Source organism: Vombatus ursinus, unplaced genomic scaffold, assembly GCF_900497805.2.
Source record: "Vombatus ursinus unplaced genomic scaffold, bare-nosed wombat genome assembly UNPS02000577.1, whole genome shotgun sequence".
Classification (NCBI taxonomy): Eukaryota; Metazoa; Chordata; class Mammalia; order Diprotodontia; family Vombatidae; genus Vombatus; species Vombatus ursinus.
In genome coordinates this window covers 14,936,409-14,949,949 of record NW_020940355.1, presented here as the reverse complement: position 1 = coordinate 14,949,949, position 13,541 = coordinate 14,936,409, and the positions used below count along the sequence as shown (strand labels likewise).

At 40.7% G+C, this 13,541-nt stretch overlaps 1 protein-coding gene across 2 annotated transcripts in view; it reads right to left on the bottom strand.

Moving 5' to 3' along the window:
* The window catches only part of NEDD9 (neural precursor cell expressed, developmentally down-regulated 9), a 225,545-nt gene that overhangs the window by 27,379 nt on the left and 184,625 nt on the right, over positions 1 to 13,541 (bottom strand). For both annotated transcript variants that reach the window (XM_027835195.1, XM_027835126.1), the window contains one exon: positions 3,624 to 4,070. In XM_027835195.1, coding sequence (XP_027690996.1) covers positions 3,624 to 4,070 — 447 coding nt within the window. The remainder of the gene's footprint in view (positions 1 to 3,623; positions 4,071 to 13,541) is intronic.

The following is a 13,541-nucleotide window of genomic DNA, read 5'->3' as shown; positions in this document are numbered from 1 at the left end:
AGGGAGATGATGACAAGAATTTCAAACAGCTGCAGGCCTATGGAAAGCTAAAAGGGATTTTAAGCAACCAAACAATCCTAACTTCTCCCCAAGGGAAGGTAGCTCCTTCTGTGTGCATGTGTGTGGGGTGCAGTGGGATGGTGGGGGGAGGTTGAAGAGCTCAGGCCAGTGGACCTAGGGTCACAAAAGAAGATTCCTATTAACACAATGGCTAACATTATGGGAAGAGGCAGGCTTGAGTGCATGTGGTCCTGAGACTAGCGTAAAAAGAGAGTTTTAATTTGCTACTAGTCTTCCCATCCTCCTAACCCAGAGCCCTTGCAACCTGGAGTGACAAGAGCTCAAGGCGAGGGGGGGATTGTCCCTCTCTGGTAACCCCATCTGTTCTTTGCTACTGGTGGAGCTAGTCAGACTGTCACTCCCTTCATAAGTCTTAGCCACCCAGCACGCCACTTCGGAAAGGAGTCGGTTCCTGTCTTGTGATGAACACAAGAAGACACCAGCTTTTTAGAATCAAGGAATGAATGAATGAATAAATATTTATTAAATACATAATATGTGCCAAGCTCTGAGGATGCAAAGAAAAAAAGTGAGACAGTGCCTGCTCTCAAGGAGCTCATATTCTAATAGGGAGAGACAACACATATAAAGGGGAAGAAAATTAATATGAGCACCCCGGGACAGCCTACATTGTTAGAGAAAGGGATACCAAAGGAAGTTAGACCAAAGACCGTTCTGCCAGAGCTCCACCTCCCCTAGCATTATGCAATGAATGCAAAGCAAACAGGAAAGAAGTTCTCTAAAGTTTTACATTTTTCAAAAGTCTGAAATTGAAAAGCTTGGGTCTAAAAAGGGAAAGCATTGATCTTCCTGCCAACATAAACTGTAATGAGAGTTAAACACTCACACCTTCTAGCAAGTGTTTTCATTTCAACCTCCCTGTCTGCTCCATACCAGCTCTGGTCCCTGAAATCTATTTTTAAGGTGCAAACAAAATGGCACTAAGAAAGAAAAGATTCATTTCATTATGGGGACACCTTTCCGCTGTGCCATTCCCCATTAGAAATGGAAGCCAGGTTTGGTGTTAGCCACAGATTCCCTTGAGATCAAGGCTTCTTTCCCTTTTGTGGGCCATGCATCCCTTGGGCAGTCTGATGACTTCTCATAGTCATGTTTTTAAATGCAAAGGAAACTAATTATATTATAATATAATATTTTTTAAAAAACATTAAATTAACTAAATTAAAAACAAAAATTTTTCTTCATCCAAGTTCATGAACTCCATGTTAAGCATCATCATCCCTGCTTATTAGTTTCTAGATATTCAGGTGAGGGAGACAACCAGGAAGAGCACTGAGTTCAGCTACCTCATCTTCAACAAGGGCTGTATCTAACTGACCCGGGCAGTATTAAACGTGACGATAATCATGATCATTCACATTTAGGTGTACCTCCAAATTCTATTCATTTCCCTTTTCTACTCTGATGCATCTTCCTGACATACAGGCGAGCATGGTTTTCTCAAAACCTCTACCAGCAGAGTATAAACTCTGGATGGTCTCAAGTCAGAAAGACTTTGATTATAGGCCCAGTGAGACACAAGTGTGTGTGAGTGTGTGAGAGTGTGTGTGGGTGAGAGTGTGTGTGTGTGTGTGTGCTCGCACTCACTCGCACTCACACAAGCAAGCAATATGAGAACCAGCTTAAGCTTAAAGAGACTCATCACCAGAAGGCTTGCCATGAACTAACGATTTTTGGGGGGGCCAGTGCAATTTATTAAAGTGATATACCAAGTTACAGAAGAGGCAGAATGGTACAGTGCTGGCTAGAAAGTCACCCTCAGAGTCATGGAAGACCTACATTCAATCTTGCCTTTGTGAGACTTCAGTCACTTAAGCCTCAGTGCCCTCACCAACTCTCCAAGACTAAGCAAGTTCCTCTCTTTATTAGTAGGAGTTCCTTCTACCAATTGAAATCACACGAGCAATTCCTGCCTCCCCCCCTCCCAAAACAGAAACACATTGATTGTGGTCAGAGCTGGTGAAGGTAGTACAGGCACTCATGAAATAATAGTTCCTTTCAATTACTGAAATCTTCATTAATGGAGAATGATATTTAAAGAAACCTCACAGTTAACTTTCTTGCCCCCCACCTCACCTTTAACCAAGTATTTTGTTATAATGTGAATAGTCATTTCTGAATGCATCAATTTTTAAGTTCAGATTTTTACACACTGGCTTTTCTCAAAGCAGGCTATGTTTGTATTTAGTGCTAAGTCAGGAAACTCCTAATCTCTATGATGCATCCCTGCTGCTTTCAGTATGTTCAGACATTTCTTCTTTGTTCAAGTGTTCTGTCCCTAATCACTGTCCTCCAGGGTCATGATGATCTAATTTTTGTAGTATTATTTTCCATAACTTAATTCATATTTTGACTTGTTTGACTGAAACTGTTATGGATTGTTTTTGCACTAATAATTTCTTAAGTCTTTCCCCCCTTCACTGTCTGTTGAATTCCTTCACATTCTTTAAGATCCAGTTCATATTCACTGTCTTCTATAAAACAATCTTTAATCCCCATTCTTAGTAATGATTCTCTCCCACCTACTACCCCAAACTGAAATAGCACTTTTTTTTGGCACCTCTATGATGCGCTTATCATTTAATATTGTATCTTATCACCCTGTGAGAGTGCCCCTTGAGGTTAGGGATTGTGTCTTAGCTGGACAGAGGTGGAGAATCTGCGGGCCTTGAGGCTACATGTGGCCCTCTAGATCCTCAAGTGTGGCCCTTTGACTGAATCCAAATCCCCTGACTTTGGATATCACCTAACTGAAACAATGTGCTGCATATGGTAGGCATTTAATAAATGTTTGGGGAATTGAAATAAATGAGACATTGAAAATTCTTCTTCTAGTTAAATACCTCATGAATCTATATTCCAAGATTCTACTATATTCACATTAAGCATTTACAGTATATATTTTTTTCTTTTCAGAAGGGATGGAACAAAATTTCTTTCAAAATTTAGTGGTTTCTGCTGTGTTTCAAGCTTTAAATTGGCTACCTTTCAGAAAGAGATAGTAGAGATGACTGATAACCATCTTCCTCATTCAGTTTCAAAGGAACACTGGGTTTGAAATCTGGAAAATATCTTAGAAATGGTATAGTTCAACCCCTTATTAATTAATTAATTCACTTATTCATTTATTTTGCAGATGAAGAAATTGAGGTCTATAGAGGTTAATATCAGTTGCTCAAGGTCACACAGGTAACAAGCAAAAGAGCTGAGATTCGCACACAGGTCTTCTGGCTCTAAGTCCAGTGTTCTTTCTATTATGTCATTATTTTCCTAGGCAGATTCCTTTGGCATCATAATGTGACTCATAGCATCTGGTGCCTTCTGGCATCAGAGGAAGAGGAAGAGTTGGAGAGGTCTGACAGCTCTTCAAGCTATGAAATTTAGCACCGGTTTACTAAGGAGATGAAGGGATGGTTAATAGTAGTGAGAGATCTATAATAGGAATATCTGAGCTACAATTCTGGATTGGTTACTGCCTTTATGGTATCAGGTTTTCATGTCCCATGTTCCAAATGTAAATAGTGGGAAAGGAAAGTACTCACCTTTTTACTTAAATGGGAACCATTGGTCCCACCAATGCTTCTCTGTACTGATGGTGGCACCTGGTACACATCTTGCTCTACAGCACTATGGCCTGTAGGTACTTGGTAAACTCCCTGATTCTGATAGGATGGTGGTACTTGGTAGACAGCATCCCGAGATGAAGCCTGTGAGTGTGGCACTTGATAGACTTTCTGTGGGCCAAAACTCTGGTGCATTAGTCCAGAAGAGGGCTGATCCTGATTGGAGGAACTCTCCTGCAGTGGACCAATCAGTAGCTTCACACGGTTGCCTGGAACGATGCCTTGCCTTCCATGTAAAGAGCAGAGCCACCATCCTTCCAGCCCACCAGTATTCTGCTCAATCACAGTCAGTATATCTCCTTTGCGGAATGCCAACTCTTCTGCACACTCAGGAACATTGTCATACAAGGCTCTTGCCATAAGATTCTATGTAGACGGAAGGAAAGGAGGCAAAAACAAAAATAAATATATGTTAGAACATAGCCTTAATCTCTTTAACACTTGAAGCTCATTCATTTGTGGAAGCCTTCCTAGGAAGGAGAGTTTGAGCAGTAGATAATAAACAGTCACACAAAGAGAGATTGTTCCCATAATTGATATTAGCCTGCCTCCTTGTCAAGTCTCAGAAAGCTGGACGATTCTTGGACTAGTAGGTTATACCTACTAATACTACCAATACCGTAAGGACCTATGATTTCATTCATATGGATTCTCCCTTCAGTAACATCAATCACAATCCTATTGCGTCTTAGCTGAAAGTCATTGCTGAGCCTGTAATCAGAGACTTGTCTAAGTTGGTAGGTAGGTAGGGCCTGCTAGAGCTTGTACTCAGCTGACAGTTTTTTGAGATCCCAAGGTTACCTCTATACCAGAATGAGGCAATGGATGATGGTAATGAAAGATGGTAGACTATACCATAAAATGCTTTCTTCTTTCTTAAAGTCAGTCAGGAAAAGGAACCTTAGCTTGTTTTTGGAGACTGCATTGCCAATTCTTAGAGGGCAGAAGTGGCATGGATAATCCAAATCAAAAGATAATGCAAATACAATTTCTATTTGGTATTGGAATGCAATTATCCATATGTAAATATTCAAATGTCTCACCACCCTGAGGTCTTGGCTTTCTTATTCATCATTATTGAATACAACATGAGCTGTAAAAGGAGCTTAAAGGATAGTGAAGTGATTGTGTTTTTTGTGAAGATTTCATTTTGTATACACAGTGACTACGAGAGGAAGTTTCAGCCTCTTCCTTCTGATAGTTAAAGGCTACATAAGGAGAAAATTATGGAGAATCCTGTCCTTGTTTGAGGAGAGTCCTGAGAGTATCAGAGTATCGATAATTATACCCATATCAAGAATTAAGTACTGTGGGGCTATGCAAATAACAACAACCAGCATTCTTACAGCATTTGAAGTTCTGCAAAGCATTTTACAAATATCTCATTTTATCCTTACAACCACTCTGGGAGGTAAGTGCTATTATTATCTTCATTTTGGATGAGAAAGAAACTGAGGTAGATAGAGTTTAAGTGACTTGCCCAGGGCCACATAACTAGTAAGGGTCCAAAATTGCATTTGAACTTGTCTATCTGACTCTGGGACCAGCCCTCTATCTACTCCTTGGCCTAGCTGCCTAATCTTCACCAGGTTGTGGAGAAGTCATTTAATATAACATAGGATAACAGATGGAGTATTGGAAGAGGCCTTAGAGATCATAATATCCAGTCCCCTCATTCTACAGATAAAGCTTTAAGCAGGCCTAGAGAAAATAAGTCACTTGCCCAAATAGCAGAGTAATAAAGAGTACGGCTAGAATTTGGACCCAGGCCCTTTGATCCCAAATCCAATATTCTTTTCACCATATCATTCTTCAGGGAACATGATTTTTCTTCCCAATTCCTGCTCACATCTATCCTACTAGAATGAAGTAATCCTGCTTTTTTTTTTTCTTGTCTATGACTTGAATCTCTCCATTGATGCTTGGAAGACTGTGGCTTCTCCTTTCATTGAACCAATAAACACTTGCTCTCTCTCTGTATGATGGCCTGTCTGGCACATTCAGTACAGACAGCCACAGTGGGCATTCAACAGAAAGGAGGCAGGAACTTTGTGATGACATTCTTGGAACTCTTTCAAAGGTTCCAAACATTTCATTTCTTGGCTCTAGTGATGTTTCCCAGCATGCTGGCAGCCATTACCACATGCCTGCCTACTTTCCAATGCACAAGGAAGGCAGGGTCAGTCATATATTTATTGCATGCATTTGAAAATGAAAAGTAATATTATTGTAATGATGATTATTGATTGGGGAAAGGGCTGTTGATTTGCTAGAGAGAGCGAATTTTTTCCCTTCCCAATTACAGAAGTGTAGAATGTAAGCTTGTCAAAGGCAGAAATTACTTTTAGTTTTGTACAGAAGATGCTTTTAATAAATACTGGAAGCTATCCACGATTAGTCAGTTTTCTGGCTGCTGTTTCTGTTCATATCCATACCTTTTAGAATTATATGTGTAGCTAAATGGGACTTCAACAGTCATGTAATCCAGCTCCCCCTTCCTCTTACCCTTTTTATTTATTTTTATTTTTTTTATTCATTTTGAACTTAATACATAGAGACACCCTTTTTAGATAAAGGTTAAGTGACTTGCCCAAAGGTCACACAGATAGTAAAATTAAATTGCAGAGTCAGGCCATTCGACTCCAAATCTGGCACTCTTTTCACTGTAATTCCCCATGTAAAATTTTAATATAACATCCCATAATTTTTATCCTTTTGAAGTTGTCCTACCCTAACCATTTTTTTTCTTTTTCCTTTGGTCAAGTCATAAAAGTGGAGGCATTCTTAATGTTCCATGCTGATTCTGATCTGGAGTGTCAGTAGTACCTAAGTGAGGGGGGGCTCCTCTCCAAGTGGTATGGAGAGATGATTACCATGCAAAGCCCAAGTCCTGATGCCATGATTGCTAATCCAGCTCCTCCTAATCAGTGGAGTTATCTGGACATGTGAAAAAAAAAAAGAATTAGATCCTCAGGCACCTTGGTAGTGGCCAAGAACGAGGCAGAATGGTTCTGGTTATGAGAATTCAGATAAGCCTCTTAGGTCATCCACTACTCCTACTCCTACTACTATTACTACCACCTATTATATGACTTCATGCTTTACGAAACTGTTTATATATATTATTTAGTTTGAAGTAGACAGTATTTTTATCCCCATTTAATAGATTAAGGCTATATAGGGAGAAAATTATGGAGAATTCTATCCTTGTTTAAGGAGAGTCCTGAGAGTATCAGAACACCCACCTCCCCTTCTTCTTCCTCCCTCCCTCAGCTTCTTGGATATACTGTGATGGGTATGCAAAAAAGAATTGCTTATAATTACTCAAGATGAAACTGTGGTCCTTTGATTTCATAGTATATGGTCCTAAGAGCTCCACCTTGCATACACAGGAGTCTGTTTCTATTCTCCTCTCTTTGGTTATTCAACTATTGTGAATGGTCAGTAAGGAAGCACCAGAGATGGAATCACAAGTAATGGAACCCCTTTCTTCCAGGGCTGAGAGATAAGAGCTGGGCAATCCTATTGGCTCTAAAGGAGAAAAACTCAAGACAGTAGGAAGGCCAGAGAGAATGGCAGAGTTCAGAATAAATAAATGAAATGCGTTTTAGAGTTGGGTTTATTCAATGGAACAATGCACAGAACCGAATGAAGCACTGAACTATGAGCGATTAGAAGCAGATAGAAATTCCTATGTGAGAGTCACTCTTGGTGGTTTATTGTCTCTGTCCCAGTAACCTTCTCGCCGCCTGGAAAACAGCATGCGGATGCTTGCTTCCTGGACCTGCCTCAAACGCAGCTTCATTGCAAAATACTTTCCCATTCCCATTGTCAATGCTAACTGAGGCACCATTGGGTCAGTTATCCTAATTGGTTGTCCATCATTTCACAGCAGTCTTCCCCATTGCCTGCGGAGATTAGTATTTAGAAAGTGATGCCTGATGGGATAGTTAGCACCAGGGACTTCAGGAACAGCAGGACACCTATTCACACACTGATGAATATTCTCAGTTGAGAAAGAACAGAAGTGCCAGGGTATAATGCTTGTGGCCATCACTGAATGTTACTAAGGAAAAAGGCCAGGTACTGTTCAATGGTAAATGTCACAGACTCAGAGAGCCCAGTAATGCTTAGTACAATGACTTGCATATAGTAAGCACCAAATAAATGCTTTATTTAGGGGCATGTAGGTGGTGTAATGGATAGAGTGCTGGGCCTGGAGTCAGGAAGACCTGAAATTCAAATCCCTCTTCAGATACTTACTAGTTGTGTGACCCTGTACAAGTCACTTAACCTCTGTTTGCCTCAGTTTCCTCAACTGTAAAATGTAAATGTAAAAAAACTGTAAAATGTAAAATGCCCCTTACTCCCAGTGTTGTTGTAAGGATCAAATAACATATAATTGTAAAGTGCTTAGCATAGTGCCTCGCACATATTTAGTTCTATATATCTATCAGTCACTTTTGCTAATACATACTATCCTGTGTATTTTTTTATTATTATTGGTGACCACAATGGTTGCTATGGTCCAGGGGTGGGGAACCTGTGGCCTTGAGACCACGTGTGGCCCTCCAGGTACTCAAGTGTGACCCTTTGACTAAATCCAAACTTCTCAGAGCAAATCCCCTTAATAAAAGGATTTGTTCTACAAAACTTGGACTCAGTGAAAGGGCTACACTTGAGGATCTAGAGAGCCACATGTGGCTTTGAGGCTGCAGGTTCCCCACCCCTGCTCTAGTCCAGATACAGTTGAACATCCCAGAGGTCATGGGATCACAGATTGAAGACCAGAAGAAACCTCAGAAATCAAGTCCAACCCCATCATTTTATAGATGGAGAAACTGAGGCTCAGTGAGGCTAAGTAATTTGCCCAAGGTCACACAGACAGCAAATAGAAGAATTAGCCACTTGAACCCATGTGTAGTGACACAAGAGAAGGCAGCACAGGTTAGAGTGTTCAGGAAGGCCTCACACAGGTGGTAGGATTTGAGCTGAGCCTCCAAGGATGAGTTCAGAAATTGACCAAAGACAAGGAGATTGACGTGTCCAAGGCTGCTCAAGCCACTTTCTGGAAGGCAGCGAGCAGGAAGGGATGAATCTGATTAAACCAAACCCAAAAGCCCAAACCACTTAAGACCTCCCACTGAAAGGGCCCCTTTGTCCATTTCCTTTTATTTTATTTTATTTTATTTCATTATTTTTTGAGGGTGGGGTGAGAAGGCACAGAGTTCAGAACAGGGTTATTAAACTTTCTAAATCTGGGATTTCCCTTTGCTCCATTGAGTGTAGATTCCTCTGTAATCAGTCCAACTTCCTATATTGGCGCTGGGACTTTTTTAGCTGCAAGTCTGATTGATGTTAATGAAAACAAATGGTCTAATCCTTACTGACTTTGCGACCTACTAAGGTTCTTCCTGGCTAGGACTCCATCATGAAATAATGCCATTGTGTAATATAGTTCTACTAATAATTTACATAATAAACAAAGTCTTCAAGTTGTTAGATATTCATAAAAGTTTCAATTCACATAATGCTTTATGGTTCAAAGCATGTTTCACAAACAGATCTCCTTTAACCATCACAATAGCAGTGCAAACACTAACCTAATTTTACAGATGCAGACATGGAACCTAGACAGAAGAAGAGACTTGCTCAAGAGTCATACAAGCAGTTAGTGGTTGAGCCAGCCTCAAACCTATTAGGTAGCTAAGTGGGCAGTGGATAGACCACTGGGTCTGGAGTCAGGAAGACTTAAGTTCAAATCCAGCCTCAGACATTTACTAGCTGTGTGACCCTGGGCAAGTCACCTAACCTTTGTTGCCTCAGTTTCCTTATCTATAAAATAGGGATAATAATAGTACCTACCTAACTCCCAGAGTACTTGTGAGGATCAAATGACTTGTTGTCAACAACATGTCATAGACATATGTTGTCATTTGACAACATGTCATTGACAAATGACAAATGTTGTAAAATGCTTAGCGTAGTGCCTGGCTTAACAGTAAGTGCTATATAAATGTTAGTTGTCATCTTTATTACTAATTATCATTATCTAGTATGTGACCTTGGGTAGGTCACTTTATTTATCTGGGCTTCAGTTTCTTTATCTATAAAATGAGAGGGTTATATCAGATAATGTGTTCAAATTCCAAATCTGAGATCCTAAGATCTAGGAATCCCAGCATCCAAAGTCCAGGACTCTTTCCACAGTACCCACACAGTATCTTGGCTTCTGTTTTAGCTCCTCTACTTTACTCTATACTTTTCTAGTAGCCTCCGGTTACAGGTCCCATTTTGTCCAGTTCTACCATGTCCATTTAGCAATCACTAAGATCTCTCCCCCACCACTAGAATTCAAGTGTATACAGACTATTTCTTGAAATCCCTGGGCCCCACCATAGCAACTACAAGCAATGACTTGTCACATCAACCCCAACAAGGAAATAAGGAAGTGACATTCCACTGATGACACTCAAGGGCCCCTCCAAGATGGGGAAGAGATCGTAGCTAAATCCTAGCCTCTCTGATAATGAAGATAAGGAAACTAAGTCCCACAGAGGAGAAATGCCTTGCTCATGGCCATACAGTCTAATCCTTCAGTAACTGGGGAAGGTTACGTGTTATACAATCAGACATCAGAAAAGTCATGAGTCAATTACTGTTAAGGGTGAAGTGAATTCACAACCAAATCAACTAATTCGGAGAATCCAAGGTGGCATATAAGAAACTACCTTCACTCAAAGCTTTAGGGAGAACACCAAAGAATGCTGAGCTAAACTCCTGTGGTCATAGCCTTGTACTCTCATATGTTTAAAGATGTGATTCTACTACTGCCAGAAGTTGGCAATCTGAGCATCTCAAAGCATTCCCAAAGCAATGGGAGCTTCTCTGTTTAAGCTCATTCTCCTGAAAGAGGGAATTTATCTCTAGAGCTGGGAAGGCCAAGACACACGATAAATAAATATGAGATAAGGGGACAATGGGAATTCTATAACCAGATCATTAGTCCAGGGGGAAAAGATGACCAGAAGTTAACCGACAGAAGGAAAAAGTCCACATATACTCAGATCTAAAACCCCAGAATCAGTGAGAATTCCAAGTGGCAGTTGGGATAGCTGAAGTGACAAGTCACTGAGGAGCCAGAAATCAGGGTAGATTCTTTCCAATATACCACAATTTAACTCAATAAACACTTGCTAAAGTTCAAGTCTTATCTCCACTGCTTACTGACCTTGGGCTTTGGCAGGGCACTTTGCCACTCTCGGCCTCGGCTTTCTCATGAGTAAAATGAAGGATTAGATGACCTCAAAGGTCTCTCCCTGCTCTGTCTATGTGTTGATGAATTCCTAGGTGCCTAAAAGGCATGGTGCTAGGCACTAAAGAGACAGAGACAGATAAAATGACAATCACTGTTCTCAAGAAGCTTTTCATCTATAGGAAGGAAGAAAGATGTATCCAAGTAACTGGGGTGCAAGCTGGAATGCTATAAGGTCAAAGGAACTCTCCCTGATCAAGGCCCAGTATTCTGAGAACACTGCAAGATGAAGCAATTATGTCACATTTTCTAAAGAAAATCTGCCTCCAAATCACCTTATTCCTCTCTGGGCTGCATTCCATACTTTCTCTACCATGCCCCCCAAACTTCATCCTGTTAACTCACTCTATCCCTTGAATTCATAGATAGAAAGAATCTTCTGGTGGTGCTGCCTCTCCCTTGGATTGGATGGCTCCACCCAAAATCTCCATATAGACACCCCAGGCCAGCTACATCATATTTCTCTCTTGGCTACCCTCCAAACTTTCTCTACCATTTCTTAGTCTCCTCCATCCCCCTTCCCTAACCCCAATCCTTTCAGTGTCCTTTCTGTATGGTCTTCCCATTAGAATGTAAGCTCTTGGAGGTCAGAGACTGTTTTCTGCTTGTACTTGTGTTCCCATTCCATAGCAGAGTCCCTGGCACACAGTAAATGCTTAATAAACGATTCTTGTCTGACTGAATTTCAGACATGTTCCCATCAAATGATTAACCTGAAGCTACTGCCTATAACCATTAAGATACTATAAGAGAATGCATGGTTTCAGTGGTATGTCTTTTCCCTTCACTGACTTAGCCTTGGTGAAAGTGTTCAAGAGTTTCTAGATTACTCTGTGGCCAACCTGGTGGAAAGCCTATCTGAACCTAGCTAGATTGGTCCTCAAAGGCATGAATACAGTCCTCAGTCTATTGCCCAGACCATACTTGAAACCTTTCCAGTTTGGCAAGACCTAGCAGAGCCACCATTGTGAGGCACAGAAGTGGAGTTATTATTGTGATAAAGTATGGTGTGTCCATAAAAATCAGCTTGAATGGGTGATTTAAAGATATTTCAGCAGGAGGACTCAAGTTCAAATCCAACCTCAGACACTTGACACTTACTAGCTGTGTGACCCTGGGCAAGTCTCTTAACCCCAATTGCCTCACCAAAAAGCAAAAAAAAAAAAAAAGATATTTCAGGACTTAGAAGCTAACGATAGCAAAGTAGGCCTTCAGGTTTGGAAAACAGTGTTTAAGATCATGAGTTTTCTTCATCAGGATCATTAAGTGTAATTTCCTAGCACAGAAGAGATAGGGAGATTTTATTTCCAGCTGGGTTCAGTGAAGAATTTGTTTTAAGTAATAGACTAGAGAAAATTAGAGTATTCTCCCCCATTCTTTACACAGATAACCAGTCTGGGCAGGGAGTTCAGTGGTAATGATGAGATAACTGAGCCACTGTGAAAACCAAGGTCTCAGAATGCAGGGAGGTCAGGCAGGAAAGTGTCCAGCCCTTCCTAATAAAATAAACTGAGAATGACGTAGGTAAGAAGACTGCATTAAGTATACAATCACAGAGCAAACAGGAAAGCAAGGAAAAAAAAGAGAGCTAGCCAATTCAGAGATTAAATACAATGGTCCCTTTAAGAGATCTCTCTCTTTCCTTCAGAGTAGCAATCTGCAGCAGGGAAGTGTTTAGATTTTGCTATTTTCCTGGTTCCCAAGCTACCAGAAGCAACGAGGAAGAAAATGCCTCTCGTAGGGAACCAGGAAAACGCCTGTTTCTCATAGGGAGCAATAACCCTAAGTCATGTGACTACTGTTTTTTGTCCTACTCTACCAAGCTATCAAAAAGCAGGGAGAGCTTAGAGGTCTCCAGCCAGAAGATTCATGTGTTCTTCTAAGCAGCAAGGAAAGGTGGGACTTGTAATTTCCATGACCATATAAATTTCTCTTTCAAGAGAATTGAGAAACAAAGGAGTCAGGCGTCACCCTATATCAGCTGTAACCACGTAGTGATAGCATCACCAGTAATCAGGCTTTGTGACAAGACCTCTTCCTCTTCCTATTTTTGATCTATTTTTGTAACCCAGGAATTCCTGCCAAGACTTCAGTGCTGGCACATAACTTGACTTCCTTATATCCAACCCCAAGTTAGGAAAATGGGGTTTTAGCTATCTGGGATAGAAGGGCAAAGACAAAGATACAGCTCCTTCCCTCCCACCCTCCATTCATTCATTCATTCATTCATTCACTCATTCACACAACATTCAACAAGCATACTCCATCTAAAAGGTCACTCAACTGTCTTTTTGAATTTAAGTCCCAGTATTTTTCACTGAACTGACCACCAGGCATTATCAGCCAATATTTTCTTATCAAGGTTCCTTTGTGATGTTGACTAATTTTGACCAAATGTTTTCAGTTTCTGAACTATGATTTCTCCCTACAGTCTTAATGCTACCTCAGTGGATGTTTTCATGCCTATCTGTTCTGTCTTCTGATTCTATTCACTGAGCCCCAGATCCTTGCTTTCCTTTAGG